The sequence below is a fragment of the Anticarsia gemmatalis genome, chromosome 13, assembly GCF_050436995.1.
Source record: "Anticarsia gemmatalis isolate Benzon Research Colony breed Stoneville strain chromosome 13, ilAntGemm2 primary, whole genome shotgun sequence".
In the NCBI taxonomy this organism is placed as follows: Eukaryota; Metazoa; Arthropoda; class Insecta; order Lepidoptera; family Erebidae; genus Anticarsia; species Anticarsia gemmatalis.
This window is the reverse complement of record NC_134757.1, coordinates 1973187-1996276: the sequence shown is the minus strand read 5'-3', so window position 1 is coordinate 1996276 and position 23090 is coordinate 1973187. Positions and strand designations below refer to the sequence as shown.

The 23090-nt window shown below is 34.0% G+C and overlaps 1 protein-coding gene across 2 annotated transcripts; it reads right to left on the bottom strand.

The window, feature by feature from the left end:
* Positions 1 to 2161: 2161 nt before the first annotated feature.
* LOC142977905 (uncharacterized) lies at positions 2162 to 22954 on the bottom strand. Of its 2 annotated transcripts, XM_076122033.1 has the most exons (8): positions 22251 to 22954; positions 21386 to 21723; positions 16004 to 16858; positions 11770 to 12153; positions 11523 to 11630; positions 9209 to 9298; positions 8421 to 8645; positions 2162 to 7911 (listed from the first exon to the last, which is right to left on the bottom strand). In XM_076122033.1, exons 1-8 carry the CDS (start codon positions 22540 to 22542, stop codon positions 7870 to 7872), a joined length of 2334 nt encoding a protein of 777 aa, XP_075978148.1. In that variant the 5' UTR covers positions 22543 to 22954; the 3' UTR covers positions 2162 to 7869. The 2 variants fall into 2 exon arrangements, with proteins under 2 accessions (XP_075978148.1, XP_075978149.1); XM_076122034.1 differs by lacking the exon at positions 11523 to 11630.
* Between the last annotated feature and the right edge of the window lie 136 nt (positions 22955 to 23090).

Here is a 23090-nt window from a genome sequence, read left to right as displayed (position 1 = left end):
TTATTGTAAAAAAGGCAGAATATACAGTGTTTAAAAAACCAAAGAGAAATGTATTTTTGCATTGATGCAAGATTTGTGTGAGATATTTTCATTTATTGTACTTTGGTGAGTTGGAGATAACAGACAAAAAAATGCGATGTTGTTATAGTTGAATTTCAAAAAACCTATTTTACTTAGTCTCGGTACAAACTAGCGCCTCCTGGTGGCTAATTTTCGTAACAAATATATTTTTCATATTGTTTCTGTTAATTATCTTAAATCTTAAAGAACAGTAGCCTTTGTCCTTAACAAGCAAACAAATTACCTATAATTTCAATTTTTATTTTTGGCCATAACTTTGTGAATTTAGCTAAAACAACATTATGGAAGAACAAAATCCCACCGAAAGAGTTTTACATTGAACATAACATATTTTATGAAAGTCGGGACATATTTCTGAAATTATATATTATATGGTGTCTAGTCGTGCTTGTTGTTATATAATCTGTATATATGTTGTCCGCTCTTTAGTACATACCCATATGATTATGTATCCCTATTTCTTTTTATTTAGACGTGTTTAGATAACCAATGTAAATAACCGCTGTAATAATAATATGCAATTTCAATTTTTGTACTGAATTCTATATTAAAAGTCAAATATGAATCAAAATATAACTAATAAAGATTTGCTAATAGCCTCTTATTAAACGCAAAACGTAAAAGAGCTTTCAGTAAACCTTATGGCAACGAAGGCCTGTTTTACGTTTCTTGATAGCTGCGGGATAACCTATTTTATAGATAAAGTGTCAAAATCTGTCCACATTTCTCTTAATAAACTAACCGATACTTAATCAAAAGTTGATAAAACTAGTTATTAATTATTCAAAATATTTTTTTTACTTCACTAGTCTTGAAAGAGTGTAATTAAAAATTGTTATAATAATACTTACTTCTCTAAACACGTCTACTAGTCAGGTTTTCTGTGCCTTATTGTTTCTTGTATATTTGAAGTTTTGTTGTAATCAATGCATAATATAAGTTGTTAATTTAAGAGATTATCACCACGAGCTGTTGTCATCATGTTTAGTTTATTACAAAGATTATTTTCAACAGTCATTGAGTAAAAGTAAAACATTTTAAGATGCTACCACATTAATGTATCGATCATCAGTCTTAGGGTCGTGTTAAAACCCAGGTATCTGGGTTGTGGAGGTCCGACAGGCAGTCGTTCCATGTAATACACTGGTATTCAGCTGCATCCGGTGACTGGAAGCCGACTCTAACATAGTTGGAAGAAAGGCTAGGTTGATAATGATGGAATTAATCTATAGATTGTCTATCAAAGACATACACATCAATTTAGTAAAAATTCGTTCATACTACCGATGATCGATAGAATTATGTGTTAAAGCCCTTACTAAATTGTTATTGGTATCTTTTTGATAGTGGTTATTTTGCACGATCGAGATGGCAATCTTAAAAAGTAAAATATTTTTATTACTTAAGTATATCTATTACATTGTTGCTTGTCAAAACATTTATAATGCAATATTTAAATCGTTTTTCATATAATGTTGTCAGGGTGGGATATTAGGACAATGTCATTTTGTTATCTGCATGCTAAATCACTTATTATTTCTTTTATTGTTTTTTCAGTTAGTAAAATGCTTTTTTCTTAGCTTCAGTTATTCTTTACATACAAATCTCATTTTATCTTTGTTATGAAGTTTATGCTATAAGCTGTTCTGCGTTTAACAATGCAATATAAGTGAAACTTTCATATTGATGTTTAATTTAAAGATAAGTATTTGGATACGTGTATGTGTAAATGTTAATTTTTATGTCAATGTTATTACTTGTATATGACTCATTATAATTGATTATTTTTATAAAAATTGTTTTTGGTATACCTTAGATACAACAATCTGTTACAAACAAACCGAGAGATGTTTATTACACTATTCGCTGAAAAACGGTTTCAAATATTTCAGAAGGCACATGAGCCTACCAAACGTCCCTCCTTCCTCCCCTTATAAACCCATTGTTTTAAAACTCTTTTATTAGTTTCAATTAACCTATATGTCGTCTAATGAGTAGCTCACAGCAAGCAGCCCTTAATGAATAAAATTAAAGATCAAGCGAGGAAGTGAAAAGGTACAAGGTATTACAAAAGTAATAATTGAAATACAGTAGTGATTTATTCTTATATAACACATAAGTTACAAAATACATAAACAGTTATATAGGTAACAAAATACTTGACTAGCGTTTCAAGAAGAACGTACGAGTCGATGTGGGTTCAATATTACGTGAGTGTGAATGCACCCTTAAATACAAAAGTAAATCGAAATTCCGGATTTATTGTTAAGGTATTGCACTTGATATAAAAACAATATGCTTTTATTTTTAACGTAATTTCAAGTAATGTTTATTATACGCTAAGATTAAGGTGTTACTACATTAATCTATCGATCGTCGATCAATGACAACCAACAAGAGATTGGCTAAGTAGTAATTGTATCGACTGTCATGAATGTCAATATTTGACCTAAATTAATAAATGATTTGATTTTGATTTAATTTGGTTTGAAAATTTTACCGATTTCAATTTATGAATGCTTTTTTACCTCTGATAGATGATCGATAGATAGATATAGTAACATCTAAGGGAGACATATAGGTCTTGCATTTTATTTTATTTTAGGGTACATCCACACGACTCACTGTAAAACACTTCAGATGCCTGAATACAAGTCAAATTATCAAAAAAATGGTACAAAATCATATTTTCTTTCCTTATTTATCAAACCTTTACATTTCCGAGGTCAAAAACTTTGATTACAAACTGTAAAAATACTGAAAAAAAAACATGAAACATAAACTTAATCTGTTGATAGATGTTACATTGACCGGGCAAAGTGAGTATTGGTCAGAGTGTTATTACTTCGAAACGTATTTGTATAAACACTGTAAATGGCAGTTTAGAAAACTACATCTATTGTAACTACGTGCAAACTAGTTTTACTTCATAATTAAGGCAACACAGGCCTTGGCTACAACATGTCGTAATTCAAAACTGTGAATTCTTTACCGATTCTATTCTTAACGTATTACTGCAAGGCACAAAAGCAAGCTTAAAATACTCTTGATTACTACAATCCCTAAATTTTATACTATTCCTATTGTGCTAGCCTTTTCTATTAGTATTCAACTACAATTCGAGACATCGTCAATGGACATAATATGTATCTCTATCGTATTTATTCCATCCCAAAATCAATATTCTATGGAACAGGCTTTCTCAAGAAAAGAAGCGACGGGCATCAATTCTGATATCACTTTTTCTTCGCTATGTAAGACTTGCGACTACGGTTTTGCCGTTTCGGTTCGGCAATATTTATCTAACAAGATGGTCGAATCAAAGCCATTACCGCACTTGTTTGACTTATACCCATCGCGTAGTTCCTCCAGCTTCGAGCATCACAATTCGCTTTAAAAATTCAGGCGCGGCGAATTCGAGCGATAATTCTCCCGAACGTTCATCTACACAAACTCGGTTTAACTTCCCGACTTGGGCATGTAGTTCCAAACCGAATATGTGTGTAGCAAGCCTCACAGTATGTCCCAAAACTATTTTCTCATTGACGATACATAACAATTATGTATAGGGCATAGGTATAAGGTTATTTTCTTGAGACGCGGCGGCGGTCCACACTCCTTTTCTTTTATCGTTCATTGCTATTTAGTAAATATATACATAAATACGACGGCTTTTCAAATATAACTACTGCATATATACTATACAACCAATTTTTTCACTTCCTACATCAAATATTATGTCCGCATACGCATTTAACTTTACCCGGTCAATGTACACAATCTATATAAACAAAACAAACATATTTTGGCACTGCACAGGTGTAGAAAATTAGAACGCTTCTCTATATATTAAAAATATAATACTTGATTACTGTTATTTGTAGAAAATAAATCCTTATTTTAATGATTCATTGTGTGCTTGACTTTATGAGTTCATAGTTCCACGAATAGTCCGACAACTTAGTAGAAAGCCTTGGCATGCTCTCCCTCATTCCGGGAGGAGACAGAATATAAATGGGTTAAATTCATAATTGTGTGTCAAAAAACAGTCTGTATCAGACTGCGGGTCATATTTCAAAATTATATTTTTTTTGTACATCGGACAGCCTATGAACCAGTACTATGAACCTTGCATAAAAGGCACTTTACTAAGTTGTTGGAACATAATGGTTTGGTACAGAGTAACATTACATATTGTTTTAGTACAAACGCAGTTTTTCTGGAACGAATCTTTTCCCATATTAAATATTTCTATCGTTACGGCAGTGTATTCAAATTGACCTATCATAGGAGAGACTTTTACCAAGTTCAAATACTATTACATATCACATATTATATGAGATGTATCAGCCAATTTCCATATTACCCGGGCATTTCGTAGAATTTTAACCAACTATATTTTAGAATTAGAACTCACAGTCAAGCAACAGTCCTATTACAAAATATTTTGATATCCTTCTGATTTAAATATGAAGAGAAATGACCTTTTCACATAATTATATAATACATAACTATACTAACTTATTTATGTTTATATTTTATATAATACACACTTACAGGCACGCAATGTTCTGAATTACACCTATTTTTTACCCGACTGCGCGACGCAAAGGAGGGTAATGTGTTTATACAAGACGAAGAGACGCAAAAGAAAAAATTAAACGTTTGTTGACGGTTACCCGTTTGTATTCACAACGCTCATTGGTCAAAGAAAGATCGGATTTTTCGGGAAATACCCGAGAAAATTCGAACTAAAGGTTTATGTACAAATTGTGTTAAGGTTTACACATTGAAACGTAACATGTATATTTTTTTATACTCATGTTACGTTACAATGGGAAATAACCTTTAGAAGAAAACTAGTGATCCATTATTATTGTCAATAATTAAGCCTAGGGCATAATTCAGAACGCACAAACATTGGTTTTAATTCACTCATAAATAATGAATTTATCCTAACATTGGGTTCCTAGTCTATACATAGCTTTCAAGGAATGGCCTAATTATTAAGTTTGGGGGTAACTGATTGGCTGAAGAAAAATTAAATAGAAGAATGTTTATTACATTGATTAACAAAATTGTGTTTTTTCCTAAAAAATACTAATGATTACATGATCTTATTAGATTAACTTTAATCGATTGGTCCAAAAAATAGAAAATATACTTTGAGCCACTTCACTTAAAGTATAAAATTAGGTAACATACCAAAATCCGAACAACATTCAAAAGACGACATTTAAATTTATATTTATTCGTACCTTAAATATCACGAAAGGCGCCGATTTTTTATGAAGTTCGCCGATCAACACAGGCATTACGTAACGTGTTACACACTAGTGTATGTCAACCTTTATAATAAAAAATATTTTTTTGCATAATGGTAAATAAACCATAGGTCTCGATTAAAAGGAAAAAACCTAGAAAATAAAGGTATAATAGTTATAAAAAAGTCGTTGATTTCAATAGATTTTAAAGAAAATCAGTCATGATTTATATTTTAATATTACATGTTTACGCATGTTAAAAAATAGTACCAGTGTTGTAGGAACATATTTATTTGAGATTATTATGACTTTGATTTGCGACTGACCACATACTACTAAATTCACGCGGCAATGACTCCAAACTAAAAACTTGATTTTCTATCGTCAAATTGGCTTTTTCGACCAATCTTTCAAAAAAATCGTATGGAAAATGTGCTAAGAACTTCCAGATTTCTTTTCATTTTATTTGCTGATGGCAAATTTGTTTGTTAAACCTTAAGCTGCATTTTTTAGATGATTGAATATTGAATAAAAAGCGTTACTTTGAGACCTCTACAATTAAAAATAATATAATATTTTAGGCGAAAAAGTGGCCAAATTACTACAGAGATTTCTTGGAACTATTAAAAGTATGTCTTGATTTTTGTGACTCTAAGGTCCAGGGCCCATTGCCCTAAGTCAATTTGCTACTCTGTAGTAATGCCACAAACATTTAGGTAGCTAGTCATTTAGTTATAGTCTAACTCTGTTATCTCATCGGCTGTTCTCAATAACCTATCTTCAGTAAGAGATAGCTACTTCAGTTACCAGTCAACAACTGTTATTTAATAACAACAAGAATATCTAGAGAACAAATCTGAAGCAACCTATCCATTACCACCGATAATATATAATGAAAACAACCGCTTAACCCTCGCCCCTTAAGTTCGAAATCAAACATAACTTTAGGTTCTTTCAATGATTTCATAGGAAGTGTTTTTTTTTTTTCAATTTCCTTATACACACTGGACCAGTGTACATGATACTCTTCTCTCATTCTGTGAGGAGACTTTTTGTCTGGCCGCGTGACAGAAATAAATAGAAAAATGGCCGAGCTTCTTATCTAAATAACTAGCTTTTCCAAAATTATACCAGACATGTTCAGATAATCATAAAAAAGTTGTTATAATTACTAATAATACAGCCACTCAGTACTCCCATAAAACGAAACAGTGATAGGATGAACTGATAACAAGTAACTACGCTACGATAAAGTACAGGTCCAAACAAATACGCGTGTCGCGCTTATACCATCTCTACTAGGAATTACTTTTAGGATATCTATACAGTATTGCTATGTGATGTACACATTGATGACCATTATAACATGCCTAGGTTTAATGTATAGTAGAATACGGGAATTAACGCGAACACGCATTTTACCTTAAAATGCCTAACGTTTCGGCGTAGGTTGCACTCGTAGTCATTAGGCATTTTAAGGTAAAATGCGTGTTCGCGTTAATTCCCGTATTCTATCATACATTAAACATGCAACTCGAGAGTTTAAAAGTTATGATGCCTAGGTTTACTCTGACAATGCAGTAGTCAAACAAAGTTCAGGCTTTTATTTTTCAGGACTTAAGACTGTATAAAAAGTCTATACAACTAATTCGCTTTCCGTTTTCTGTCCCGATGTGTGTTTGAACTTTTAAACTATGCAAAGGATTTTGATGCGGTTTTTGAATAGATAGAGTGATTCAAAAGGAGAGCTTATGCAAAAATTGTATTTTTTTTTGTAAATTAATATACAGAAAGTGTTTTGTGTATGATAGACTTTGCTTTAGCAGCTTTTGATGATGGTATATAATAAATAATTAAACAGTTTCACAACCACAGCTTAGGTAAATATCTACACTTTACTCGAGTCAATGAAAGCTATTTTTTAAGGACTTTTAACTCCATTGAATGGACATTAACTTGCCCTTCGCTAAACAAACTATCATGCAAAAAATCGGGACTTTTTATAGGTAGGTAGGAATTTAAATGATCTTCAATGTGTTAACATCACATAACAATTTAAATACAATACAATAAGTGAGAGGGGATTATTTTTACATTCATCGCTAGTCTCACGATATATTTGAAACATATTATATAAATACTTGGGAACTTTACATTGCGCGGTGCGGCCATTTGCAAAATAAGTTTTGACAAAAAATAAATATTATTATTATACACGCATCACGTAGATACACAAAATGTAATAAAACGGTATTAATTTAAGTCTTTTTTCACTTATCCCTTATTATTTTACATTGGGATAAACAATTAATTTACAAAAAGTTACAAAAGGTATACAAATTTAAGAAAACTTATTTTACGCGAGCCAGGAACCGAACTTGTACGGCCGCACCGCAAAGTCAGCACGTTGAGATTCACGCGTCACTATATCGATAAGGCAGATGTCACTAGTGGTTGCGCGCGTGCGCACTCGTCTCTATATGTATATAGCGTGTATGTATAATTACATTACTACTACTTATCGTTAGCCCGAACACATTTCTGAATGCTCGTCCCATGCTGCCACCTGCCGGAGAAAAAGGGAAACAGTTTAGTATTATTTTCTATGCACAAAAGAAAAGATTAAGTGATAGGTATTCTACATTGTCATTATCTAGTATCGTCAAGGAAGGCAAGAGAATTGCTCAGAGGGAATCACACATAACAACTGTCATATTTTTCTATGGTCCATTCAAAAAGCTTTTTGAATTGTTGAACTCCTAACGAAGAAATATTTGTTCATAAATATACCTTATACGGTCTTACTACAAATAAACTAAAACAAATATTCAACGCATGTTTTAGTAAACTTTCATATTGAGAATACAACAATACATGCGTGTAGTTATAATTTTAACTTTTTGTAATAAGTCCGCTATTACATTTTAATTTATCTAAATATGGAGTACAAGTCATATACTTCGCTATTAATATAAGAAGATAATAACACAAGAACGAAGAATAACACAAGAACATAGCCTCGGTCAGTCGCAAAAGCAACACACAGTATCAATAAACTACACAAAGCGTAGTTACCTGACAGTCGCGGCTGCAGTACCACTGGTTGGCGCAGCCGGCGCACACGAACTGCGCGTCCCGCTTCCTGCAGCCCTGGCACAGCGGCGCCTCGTCGCCCGCCTCCGCCTCGCCGTCCGCCGCCGCCTCCGCGCCGCCGCCCTCGTCGATGACCAGGCGCCCCGAGCCCGAGCCCGACGGGGAACCTGATGCTTCGCCTTCTGATGCTGGACTTTCTTCGTCATCCTGGAAGAGAATATATCGGAGTTGGAAAGTATATAAAAAAGCCGTCCCTAAAAAGGCATTTCGTAATAGACATTTATGCAGAGAAAAACTACTACTACTAACTAACCTCAGAAAAGTGTTTTCTACATTATCTACCTACATATTTTCCTGCAATCCATTGTCATTTCATTGAAACAAATCTTATATCGTATATAGCTTTAGAGATCATTAAGCTCCAGTAGTATTACTATTTGGCAACACATAATAAATTAACACATCTACTCTGGGTGTGTGGTAAACAGAAAAATCTTCATTAAAAAGCATTATATTGCATTTAGTTGATTATTGTTTCCCAAACAATACCAAGGAACAACGCAACTAAACACAGAATTTACAACGACAAATAAGAAAAAGGAGTTTTGTATTGAAATGCACATGTCTACAAAACAGTTTACAGAACATACCTAGCATAAAATAGTGACCCTAGAAAATAAGTAAAAAATCATGGTAAATAGTCTATTTTTACTGTCCAATTTATCATAATATATTCAACCTTGGAAAATGTATAATGTATGTAAGCTTACCAACTGCACAACCTCTTCAGTTTTCTCCTGCGGCGGCTCCTGGGGCGGCGGCGTGGGCTGCACCGGCGTGATCGTGATCTCGCCGCAGTTCTACAACGACAACACATCGATCATCATCTTGTACCCACCAGTAATAACAACACATTTATGTATAACGCTTATATTTGTAGCTTTATTAGTTTATTTTCGAAAGTAGTTTAGTAAACGTTTGGGGGCACATCTAAACGAACGAAAAATTAAATGAAACAGTATTATAAATAATATCACGTCTGTTATACCCAAAGGCGTAGGCAGAGGTATATGAAAGACCCACTTTTCCCCATGAACAATGTTAGTCCTATGTAATAGGGGGCGAGCCTATTGCTTGTATTTAGACTAGATTTAACCCCAATAAATCTGATTATTAGACTTTGATAACTTTATAGTTTAATCACTACTCTTTTTACCAAGAGAAATTAACAGTAATAAATTTAAATTTAAAAAGATCAGCTCTGTAAATCAAGTTCAAAAGTAAAACTCAAGAGCATCAAAACCTTCAACAATTACTTTATATAAATAACCTATAGAAACCCCCATTTTTCCTTACAAGACCTTGATAATAACACAATAAAATAATTAATTATACTTCATAATTACATTTTATAATCTTTCCCATAAATGTCAGCCATTTTAAAAACATGGCGGTAGAAAGACACATGTATCGTTTATTAAATGTGCTCCCAAACAATATAATAATAAGCTAATTCATATAAATAAACATTAATTACATAATTTTATCACAATTGAAGATTTGCAGAACCGAATACACATTATAAATTTTGATCGTTTTCTTTCGTTACAAAATAAACTAATTTTAATAATATGCTATCTCATTCTGCCTCAAGTTGTAAGAATAAGCTAAATAAAGGCTGGAAGGTTCTAGAATTCTAGATTATTGGTTCCCAACCTTCTATGAACCCGTTTCTCTAATAAATTTTATTAAATGATAAAAGTACTTGTCTTTTTCTAATTTTTGTTATAGGAAAGAGATAGCCACTAAAATTAGTTTAATTTGTAACACACCAATAGAAATTTTGTTCCAACAGCCGTTTATCAAAATTTTGAATATGATTATTACATAGATAAGTCCAAAGTATGTATATATAATATATAATATGCTTTATGTTATCTATGCCTACGGGTATGTATACACGGTGTGAGTGAAACATGTAGTCATATTTTAAGGAAAAAAAATCCCAAAAAAACAAACAAAATTAAATATGCTTAGATTGCATTTGAGAAAATGGTTTATGAGACTGTGTGCATTCTCAAAACGAGAAAATTTATAACACAATGGTTGTAAGAAAGTGATTTCTTTGCTACACTTCTATAGTAAGAAAATACAAAACATGTTACAAAATGATTTATTTTAACGCAAGAAACATACGTCAATGTTTAGTGTGTTACGAGCGAAAGTAAGCGTATACGTGCTTATACGCTCGCACTATCACGGGCTTTAACGCGCGACAACATATGGGACATGAACACGTATTTAAAAGGTTTCGTATAAAAAACTAAAATTAAATATGGTGTCGTCTCATGGTTTTATCATTTTAACTGACATAAATACGACCAAAAATAATTTTAATTGTTCAGTGATTGAAATATGGTGAGAAGAAATAAAGTCTAGAGGAACATTGTCTGTAAGTCAATGTCAAAATAGAGTTTTATCCTAATAGTGTTGTTAAATATGGCGGCATCTTTCCATCACACAGTGTATAGGTAATTTGCTTTGATCAATGATCAATTGATATATGGTAAATGACTGTGAGGTGGCATTGTTCAATGAGTATTGCCAGTCTCTCAAAAAATTCAATCAAATAGTAATATTTAAAAAGTTGAAGTTACCATTTTTGATGGTGTGTAAGGCCAGTTTCACGTGATTCCGACATTTCTTAAAACTTAAGATATTAATTTTCAATCAATATGTTAAAATAGATATTAATCAAATTCAGTGAAATTGGCCTTCAAAATTTGATCCGTTTGGTCATGATTTAGACACATTATGGTTTAATAACATAAAAATTACACTTTAGGTTTTAGCTTAATGTTTGATAGATAAATAAATAATCAAGGTAATTTCAACATCCACAACTCAAAACAACCAACAGTCAATCAGGTCACTCAAGTCATAGACAAGCAACCATAAAGCATCAAACCACAACAACTCCAACTTTTTAAAATAAACGTTCACTTAAAAACTAAATTTTGAATTTGGAAGATCGAGGCCAATCAGCACACCAATTGTTAATATCCTTGTACAGTTAGGTGGTACCTTGGCCTGACCGAAAGATGGCAATGTCGGTGCACTCTGTTTCCGTTCCGGTGACATGAGGAGTTTAGCCAACGTCGGCGAGTAACTTTGAGTCGCAGGTGTCCCCTGCTGGAAGGTTGGCAACACTCATTTCAAGCTTCGCAAGCATAATTATTGCCATATACAAAAAAAGAAAATATTAATAATGGAAGCTGGGATATGATTATTTCTACAAGCCATATATTATAGAATTCGAGTTTAGAATTACCTTTGTTAATATACCGTGGAGTAAGGAGTTTTGTTGTGATGTTTCCTGGCTGGTTGTGACGGGTAGTAAGGATATTTCTGGGTATGGAGGTGGTGGTGGTAGCCGGGGGCTTGGAGACGCGAGTCTTTCCGCTTGCTTCACGGAGACATGGACGTCTTCGTGTTGTTGTTGTTGAGTTCGTTCCTGCTGCTGCCGTCTTCTGCCTTCAGGTCTTATGTGGTGTTCAGGTCTGTTGGTGATGGTCTCCGGCGGTCTAGTAGGTATGAGACCGGCGTTGGTCTGCTGCATGTTCGCGAATTGAACGAGGACATCCTTAAAGGAGAGCCCGTTCGGTAGACCACCAGCTTGAATTTGTTGGAGACGTTCCAACATTGCTTTTTGATTCTGTGGAGATAAAATAAGAAATATTAGAAAAAAATAAGTAAATACATTAACCCTCATATTCATAGAAATATATGAAGTTATGAAAGGCTTATAAAGAGTTTGTTTCTTTCACTCCTTAGCGAAATGAAAAAGAGAAAACATAATATTGTAGTAGGTTTTTAACTACAATAGGTTTATAGTGTGTTTATGAATAAGAGGGTAAGTTTATAGGTGTCGTAGCAAGTAGCGTTCTTTGGTCTCTCGCATACCTTCATAGTAATGTAGCGAGATTTTATATATTCATGTATATAAAAGTAATATGTACGGTAACTGATATTTATATAATTTCTATATAACGTTAGTTTGAGTATTCAACTCATATAGAAATTGCAACTTCTATTGTTATTGCTGTGTATTCACTGATTACACTCATTATTGGTTTATAAATAATGTAAATAGTATTGCATACGTTTATTCAAGGAAATATGAACCTCATCTTTAACCGAATAAAGTTGTTTTTTAATAGTGTTCAGAGTGTTAGTTAGTACTTTGAAAATACGTGATGGAAATATTTTTTATTTCATTAATTATTGCAATTTCTTGTAAAAGTAATGAGTGAACATTTTTCTTTAAGGATTGTAGGAATAGTGAACTAGCGTGGATAATGTATTTGTGCAATCATTATAGAAACCATTGTCAAAGATGTTTTAGCCAGCAAAAAGGGCCTTTGTAATGTTTACCGATAGTTATCTCAATTTATAGCAACCGGGATCGACTTTTAACGTGTCTTCGCTACCCATCATTGGAACGACCGTAAGTTTGGCAAGCAATGATCGTTTACCGACCAGTGTTAAGGTTTTATCTATACGATTAATTTAAGAGAACGAGAGTTTTGTGTGTATATGTAAGGAGTAATCTCCGGAACTGCTAAACATATTTCGGAAGAATCCTTCACCATTTCAAAGATAGTAAGACTAAACATTTTAAAAGTGTCTAAGTGTTGTACATGATCGCGCGATTGGTTGATTGTTCGAAGGCCGCTCGTCCTAGCCGTGTCATGACTCAGATTGGGTCAAGGCGCCTCTGTCACTAACCTATAGACAACGCAGAGGTTAATAGTGTTTTACGTCTAGATAGAAATTATTCTCAATCTACTGTAGTACTGTAATTGCACTTCAATTGCAAAAATACTTGAATCCAAATGTAGAAGAGGCAGAGACACAATAAGTTTTGACTTCACAGTTCGACAATCGACTAAATTTCATCCAAATCCATCCAGTAGTTTTTTCGTGAGAGATTAACAAACATACATACATCTATCCTCACAAACTTTCGCATTTATAAGATTACTAAATTTTATCCGCGACTTCGTCTGTGTGAAAAGATTTCCCTTGGAAAATATTTATTCTGTGTTAATCCAGGTTATAAACTATAAGTGTACTTTAGTTATAAGCTTTTGTGAAAGAGTAACAAACATTCAAGCATACGTACATATTATCCATTTATCCATACATACAAACTTTCGCATTTATAACATTAGTAGGAATTAGGATTCGAAATTACAGTCCCCTGCAGTCCGTTTCTAACCGTTAAAGAACCACACTAGTAAAAATAACCCAGCCTTTCAAATGAAATTTGTTACTAGACATAATAAAAAGCCATTAGAAGGGGAGCCACGGCACAAAAGAGTACTGAATCTATAATATTAACTATTAACGACCGTCATGTAATGCACGGGTCAATAGGGCACGTCTAGCAAACCTGTTTCACTGTTTTATTTGAACAGTTTTTATATCGAATTATATTTGTGTACTGACGGTTAGGTTAGTCGGATAAGCCAGGTGCGTGAGTTCTATTCGGGATTATTATCTAAGTAACCGCCAGATTTCTGTTGTAGTTAGGAGATATTGTATTTTTTTTTATAATGCCCGCCCTCTTAGGTTTGTTTTATATAAGTTGATTTATTACCAAATACCGGGTACGTGAATAAACGAGAGTATTATTGACAATGAGACAAATAATGAAAAATAACTCAATAGCACTTTGCTCGACTCTGGAAGCGAATACAAGATATCAACAGCAATCGCACAATGTACGGCTCACAGAGGCAGTTACCTAATTTACATCGAAAAAAATATATAAAAAATATACTTTAATAATTAATTAAAATATGGGATTCAAACGGAGTACCTACGGCTAAAATCAACAGCCAAAAAAAAATGCTTCTTCAACTGCTTAACCCGAGCATCGAACCGTGAAGATAACAACAAAAAGCTTAACACTCAGCCCTTGAGCTGACGACATTTCGCTAGCAACGGACACAGAACAGCAGAGTACGTCGCCATTGACAATTGAGGTCAAGGAACGCTGTACAAATTAGATTATTGACTTCATTCCTACTTGTACAGCGCGGCGATACTTTAACATGTTGAGAAAATTACGTCATTATATCGAATGTGAATTTAAAATTATAAATAATTATAATCAATTTCATTTCGGGGTAGAAATTGTCTCTTTAGCTGGTGTTCAGGCGAAGTCTATTCGTAATGTATTTTTTTTGACACATTACATATCACAGGGACTTTCCCAAATATACAAACAACATACAGAACGAAGTCTATATCGATCACGCAAAGATTGTTTTAGAGTGGAAATCGAACCGCCACCCGATGCAATGGTAGCGCGGCAGCTAGCGTCTTGACCATAGTGTTACGGAAGAAGTCTAAAGAAATCTTACACTCTTACCATTCTAGTTGAAAGTATGATGTCAAGAATTTAGCAGTCAACGTACAGTCTAGGCTGTTTAAAGTGCTTACAGCAGAGTTTAAAAATGAAAAACATACATGTGACCAATAAGAGGCTTTTAATCGCTCTTAAGTCTTTTTTTTGTCACTACAATACACAAACATGACCACAACTTGAGATTCCAAGCGTTACTTTAAACCTAAGAGTCGATTATTAGGCTAGACTCGACTAACAAGTTGTATTAAAAGTTGCACCAATGGCAAACATTTTGTCAAAATGACCTTTCTACCTGCGGAGTGCCCGCGGGTACGATCTCCGCGTCTGTGTGGTGCACGTCGATGACCGCCAACTAATGCTTCGTGTTCATTGTTGCATATGATATGATTCATTATTAAAAGCTCTATTTTCGTTATGAAATAGATCAAGTTTGAACGCACAAGGTAAGAATGTAAGCGTACGTACGTACACTGTAGTGCACGCAGAACACGAGTGGATACGAACGTATACGTTTTATTACTACCCGGATCGACAATGTATCGTCCCATCGGCCATTCGATAACTTAATTACGGAACGTCCTGCGTAATTTACGGCACGCCGTAACCACATAAGTTGGAAGTAAAATCTTCAATATATACGTCATGAATACATAGAAAAGTCCTGTATTTACATCCAGAGCAAAACCATCTTAAAAGCAATAATTTGGACAGAAAACAGATCACATAAACGTCTTTATAGCCTAACTGTATAATGATAGACCAATCATACTACCATTATTCAAATATATTTATATCAGCAGATCTTATAAATAATAATAAGTGCGCAATTACTAATATCCGGTGCAATTTACAAACGAAATATCTGTCACGTATTACGTTATTTTTAGTATTATAATACAACATAGTTATTTTTAGCTTTTACGCTTGAACGTAATTTTGGCATAGTGCGGTACTTAATGACCTTCGCTTGAACATGAAAGGGCAATGGAAACATTTGGAGAACACAACAAAAGCATAAATATAATATAGGGTACAAGTAAGGAAAAAATCTCCAATTAATCTTACCCGAGAATCGAACCCGGGTTATAATCAACAGGTAGTTTGAATCAGATAAAAAAAAATGACTCACCATATCTAAATTATTAAACAGCATGTTAAGATTATTCAAATTGTTCATACTATCAACTTTAGGCGCGATCGGTCTCGGCGCGTTCATCATATTAGGATTCAAAATAGACTTCATTCTTCGACCTCTTCGAGGCGTAACCTCGGGATTCCTTTGCCTATAATCCGCTATTATTGACTTCACATCTTTAGTAGGCCCCTGTCTGCCCATCGGAAGGCCAAAACTTGAAGGTAGCTGCCCATTCATATCTCTAGGAAAGCCCGGCATGGGACCAGGCATCATCATAGGCTGCGGGAATACTGGTTTCGCCATGGATTGCAAATGAGCTGCTTTGTCGTAGGGCGGGGGGAGACCGGACATGGGATTAAAGTGGGTAGTAACAGGCATAGTAATACCCGGGTTTTGCATCAAAGGATTAACTGTAGACCCTGGCTGCTTTAGCGCCAACCCAGATATCTCATCACTTTTATCTATAGCCAGATTCTTAGCTTGATTTAGATAGTCAAAGGGATCCGTCCGGTCAGCACCATTGACATCCGCGGACTTTTCGAAAGACAAGACCTGTTTTCGTCTCAGAAGCCTTAGTAAGATCTCTTCTTTGACTTTCTTTAAGTGAAGAATATTGTTCCATTCGTGTTCTTTCTTCTGCGCTAGTTCTCTTAATGTTTGTATCTCCGAGAGCAGTTGTTCCGTGTGCCTCTGTATTTCGTCTACGTTGTTCTTAGTTGCTGTCTGTATGTAATCGTTTATCATCGTGTCGTGTTGAGGAAACGTCTTTTCCACTTCAAGGCACAGTTTTTTAAGGGGTGATTCCGTGTCTACTTCTTCGCTTGAACGCCGTTTTGTTGCTTGCTCCTCCTGGAATAAGAAATGGTTTAGTATTTTGCCATGACAGAAGAATTATTGTGTGGTCGATTTAGATGAAAGTTGGAAGAGTGATAGATCAGTATAGAAGGCAGATATCTTACTTATCAATCGAACTGCAGCTACTCTATACAAACAGTTCCTGTCTGGCAGATAATAGTACTTTGTTTTGGGTATAAGTATCTCGTAAATGATGTAAAAGAAAGGTTCGCATAGCAACATTATCTTTGGCACATAGAAGCAACTTTACATTACGGGAAGTTGTCGATCAGAGAACATCCACGCGGAAGAAGTGGCGGGCAGAATATAATAATCAACACAGTAAGGCCGGAACTTGAGTTCCTCTTAGAAGACAGGGAAATATTTTTGAAGAAATTAGATCAATAATTTGATTTAATGTATAATAGAATACGGGAATTAACGCGAACACGCATTTTACCTTAAAATGCCCAGGCAGAGTCTGCCTGGGACCACGGCGAGTGCAACCTGCGCCGAAACGTTAGGCATTTTAAGGTAAAATGCGTGTTCGCGTTAATTCCCGTATTCTATTATACATTAAACATGCAACGCGAGAGTTTAAAAAATAATTTGATTGTACATTCTCGCAACAGTTGCCTAAAAAAAAGTTGTTTCGTGGTTGTTTCTACCTCCGTACCTAATAAAAAACATTTTTAATCAAGCTTTTCATGTTAATGAGCACGAAATTTTAAAGATGGTCAAAAGATAAAAAATCTACAACAAATTCTAATTGTATGAGAAAGCATGCTCACATTCCATACAAGATAGCTATTAAACAATAAACGAGAGAGTTTTTACAACCTACAAACACTATCAAACGCGCATTACTCGCGCAAATTGCACATGTTTACGTAATAACGTAATGTCACAAAGAAATCGATGTATAGTAATCATTTTCATAATAAATTACGTCTGCATAAGTAACAAGTTTGCGGCGCCGTTCGTCGTTACTGTAGGGCAAATTGACCGAGTTATTCGTTGCTTCTTTTCATACTAGGTTTTTTTATAACTTGCGGGTATAATGTTTTAATTTCAACGTGTTATTATAGCTTCTTTTTAAACTGAGTATCAGTTTTTTTATAAACTTGCAGTTATACAGTGATGTATTAATTGCATTCATATTTCGTCAAGCAGGGACTTAAACGACTTTATACCAATTGTGATTTCCATTTGTGCCATTTTAAAATATGGTATCAAAGTAAGAGGATCTCAAGGGATTTTTTTCTCAAAATCGAGATTGTAATGAAACAATGATCTAACTGCTAGATAAGACAGAAAAGATGCAAACAAAATGTGGCAGTGAGAGAATTTTGGCAGTCGCTTCTCGATCTTTTTGTTGAGGCTTCAGGCCCGGAAAACTAGGGGCTAACGAATATTATATTTATGATAAAATGAGATGTTATTACCTAGCCGAATAAATCTACAAGTGCCAACAAAGATCCTCTAAAATGTATTCTACACATTGAGAGAATAGAAGCTTCGAATCTACGACTCAACAAGTTGTTTCCACAACATCGTAAGGCTATATTCAAATATTAACTACTTAATACTTAAAAAAAAGAAATACATAGAAATAAAGACATTAATTTTGGTGTATATTTTTTGTCTGTTACATAGACTTACAAATGTAGTTAAATGATATAATTAGCGTCGGTCGTCACCTAATATAAGCTTGTTCTAACAACGTTTTTATAGACTACCCTCTTATTCATAAACACACTATAAACCTATTGTAGTTAAACAACTACTAAAATATGTTTTCTCTCTTTCATATCGCTAAGGAGTGAAAGAAACAAAACTCTTTATAAGCCTTTCAGAACTTCATATATTTTTATGAATAAGAGGGTTTGCATGTTCATGACTCGTTTCCAAGTCTTATAAGAAAGAAAGTGACTTGCAGAATGTAGATGACGGTTCACTATCAACTGCGTTGTCAACTATGTTAAAAAATAAAAAAACGTACAAAAAAAATGTTTCTTTTTCGAGTTAATCGGAATATTTGGGATTCGACACGAAAACATGACGATGAACGTTATGGATCTTTGACAACTCTTGCAACTTATGTACCTATTTCATTGTTGTTTAGGAGTATGCAATAACTCCTATATCCTATTGCTGACACTTTTTGTTTCATGATAAGTGCAATCTCGAAGAAGTCAGACTGTGCATGCAAATTGCAACTACACAGGATATGTAGGGCTTATTTACTATGGGTATCAATAATTGTGTGAAGAAAAGATACGGTAAAAAAAAGATGATGATCACCCATCCAAATTCCAACCCTGAAGCATTCCTTCACGTAGATAACAGTCTGTCATTCACACAGAATTAAGTATTAAAAACTTAAAGCGTAATATCAGTGTATATTGTTTAATTTGGCGTTGCCGGCTTGTGTAATTTAACCTTGACAAAGATCAGGAGTCAAAGAAGGTCATGTTGCAACTAGTTTTTACGTTCAAAAACGTTCCGAGCGGATTTGTTTTTAACATTGTTATAACCTAGATCTATGGGACTTTTGGGTCCAGTGTTAGATTTATCTTTTTCTTTCCTTTTTTAAGACAACTCCCCCACTAAAAATTGCTCTCGTGTCGCACGGGCTTTTACAAACATACAAACACAAAGCACAACTAGACCCAAATCAACTTTTTGGGCACAAATATATGTTCAGCGTTTTTATGTTTATTTAATTTATGTGTGGGAATCGAACCCACGACCTCTCGATACACTGGTGGTTGTGTAGTGACAACCACTGGGCTACGGAGGCTGCCAAACAGATATCACTCATTTTTGTCATAGAATCAGATAGATGTTGCTTTCGGATAAGTTTCAAATAGCTTTTTATCGGATAGAATTTTGACAGATTATTTAAAATATCTGCTTGAACTCACTAAAATATCTGCTGCGATTATTTTAATTTGTAATTAGAAAGCTACATCATTGCGTACATTACAAATGCTATATTACATTATTTTACTAATAACGGAAAGTAGGCTAAGACTACGGAAAATAAACTTCAATCATGGTTAAAGCAAGAAAATACGTATAGTTACAGGGACTTAAAAAAAAGTTATTAGGTACTAAATTTCGAGGAAAAGGATAAGGACAACCCTCTCCTTCCTGTACCTTTCCGCAAAATTCTTTTCAAAATCGGTGCAACCCTTTCCAAGGTTGATTCGGACAAATCGGCCGACAAACACATGTTTTTTGTATTTTATTATCGGACTACAAGCACACCAGTTTGAAAAAGACTATTATTAGAAATAACACACATAACTAACTTAGTTATTACTATTTGTCTATCTTATTTAACAAATAATTAATTATTAAAGATTTAAGTCTTAGTCCTTATTCATTTATGAGCTTTCTAGCTACCATAAATATTAGTATTGATATACAAAATCCTGTCTGATTCACTGCTATACTAAACCAATTTAGATGAAATGTGGTAGGGAGATAAATTGTACCTCAGACAAGGTCACACAGTACCTCTCTCAAAAAAGTCATATTCAGGACTTCCAGGATAAAAACAAGTATAAACATACTAATAATATAAGCTGAAGAGTTTGCTTGTTTGAATGTGCTTTTCTCAGAAACAAATGGTTTCAATTGAATTTTTTTTTGTGTCTAAAAGTCCTTTTATTGATGAAGGTCATTTATAGGATGCTCAACAGCACTCTATGATTAGTAAGAGTGAAGGAGAGAATAGGAGTGAATGAGCAGCAATGTTGTAGAAAAGGGAAAACTAAATTCGACACAGACAAAATCACAAGTGGTTGCAAGTAAACTTATATTATGAAAATTATCATAAATGTTAATGTTATCTCATGCAAACAAAGACTGGTGACAAAACTATCTACAGAGCTGAAGTGGCACAACTTTGACCTCATTTATGTACATAATATTACACATACATCCGGTGTTTCCACACTTTTTTACTGCTAACAAGGTCTGTTTGTGGGAGAAAAACTACAAAACTGCTAAACAAGGAGACAATATATTCCATGACTCACTTTTGAACTATACATTGGGCAGTTTAGATTATTTATTATAAAATTTAATAGATTACAAAACATGACAATTACTAATTTGACGATAATTTCATGATTTCTTGTCTTTTTATTTGGAATATTAAATAGTAAAATCAGTATCACATACTTAGTTTATATCCAAAAAACAGATTATATACATAGTTAAGATATTAAGAATAGCCCCTAAAGAGAAACCAGAAAACCTGTATTAATCTCCAAATGTAAATTATTGAAAAATAACTTGACTAGGTATAGTTTTAAGGTGGTAAAAAACCTTGTTTAACCACATCTTTAAAATCATTTAGAACAATAAAAGGGTTATTGCTTACCAAGAAAGGCTTAAAAAATATACCTATTTACAAAAAAGGGATGTTTGTAAGGATCTCATCAAATCCAATTATAAGTATCTGCCTACTCCAATGGTAAAACAGCCTAATTTTATGTATATAAGTATCTCCAAAAACAAATATATTACCTTGGCAATATCTCCATTCATAGGCTGCGGTTTAGGTTTCTCAACTTTAGGCTCTACTTTATCTTCTACAGGAAGGACCTCTGCCATTTCCACATCAGGCACTTTTTCTGGTTTCCTCTCCTCCACAACCATGGGCTCCTCCTTCACAGGACTGGGTTCCTTCTTAGCAACCACTGGTTCTGTTACAGCATTGTCAGAAGTAGATGGTTTCTCTTTCTCTTCTACTTCTGGTTGTGGAACAACCTGTGTGGTTACTGGTTCAGGTTCATCATTTGTTTTGTCACTTTGTTCAGGGGTTTCTTCAGCAATCGGTTCAATGGGCTCCTCTTTTATTTCCTCTGAAATTGAAAGACTGTGTTAGGGTTTTGAGTAACAAGATGTATAAAAAAAATTGGGTATTATTGTCATATTGAAAACTTATAAGACACAATCATTTGCAGCACTGAGCTTCTAAGTATCAAGATTTAAAGGGTTTTCAAAATAGACAAATACTTTGAGGTTTCAATGTAATACAGGTCTGCTGTAGTTACTGTAATAACCACCATCATTATACCATAAACTATTCAATAACAAAATCACATTATCTCTACTGAAAAGTCCACAAACCCACTTTCCCAGCAATAAGGGATTCTAGCATGCCTCTCATCATGGTGCAAGGCTTTTGGCCAGCACTGGGACAGTAAATATACAAAAAACATGACTATAACCTTGTCTAATGAGAGGAAAATACTAGAAAACAATGTGAAAAACTATAACTTCAATGTCATGTTCTATTTATTTAGGCCTCAAGGTAGTTACTATGTATTATCTTATAATTAAAACGAAAACTGACCTACCAATACTGTATATTAATAATTACCAGTACCTTTAGCATCTTTAGACTGCACATTCACGAAATTATCACTACTCTCATTCTGGCTCTCACTTAAACTTTTTTCTTTGGCATTATCATCACAGTTTCCCGCCTTTTCGTCAGCTTTCTCCTCAGCCGCGTCCTGCGACACCGGCACCGACACCTCTTTCAACTTTTCCAACTCAGCATCGTCGATAGCCAACGGGTCTACCTCATTTTCAATGATCGCCTCCGCACTTGGAGACGCTTCCACTCCACCGAGGCTCTTCGGAGATTCCACTATTTTCAAGCTTATATCGTTCATGTTTATTTACATATTTCCGATTCACAAGTCACCGCACAGTGTCACCACGCCGCGCATAGGTTCAATGACTTTAAAATGACCATTTATAACCATAATAAAATAATAAGATCCACATCCAGTTAACTGTAGTACACAAACGTTATGCAAAATCTACAAAACTATTTTATTCAACACAATTAAACTAAATTGTTTGTAATATCTTTCCCATATTGGGTAATATCACGATGTACCAGCAATAGCAGCCGTGAACTCAGGGGTCATTGTGACTAATTACGTGACAATACTATCATGTACACTCTATTTATAAATCACCGCACATTATAGTGGTTATAAATTAGTATAATAATTAAAAATTACTTTTGTATTCTATTTAGTAATCAACAAAATAAATGCTACGGCGCTAGGACGCAAATTGCACGCGAACTACTTAGAGTTGCCATACATTGTAGAAAAAAAATGTTTTAAATTTTACGCACTTTTTAATATTGTTTTTTATGCAAAAGAAGACGATCTAAAATGATGTAGACGTTGAAAAAAGTCATGGAATA

Coding starts and splice junctions, on each gene's coding strand:
- LOC142977905 (XM_076122033.1), bottom strand. CDS start 22,542: ATGAACGATATAAGCTTGAAAATAGTGGAATCTCCGAAGAGCCTCGGT. Junction 8,646..9,208: donor CTGAAGAGGTTGTGCAGTTG/GTAAGCTTACAT, acceptor ATTCTCTTCCAG/GATGACGAAGAAAGTCCAGC. Junction 7,912..8,420: donor ACTGCAGCCGCGACTGTCAG/GTAACTACGCTT, acceptor TTTCTCCGGCAG/GTGGCAGCATGGGACGAGCA.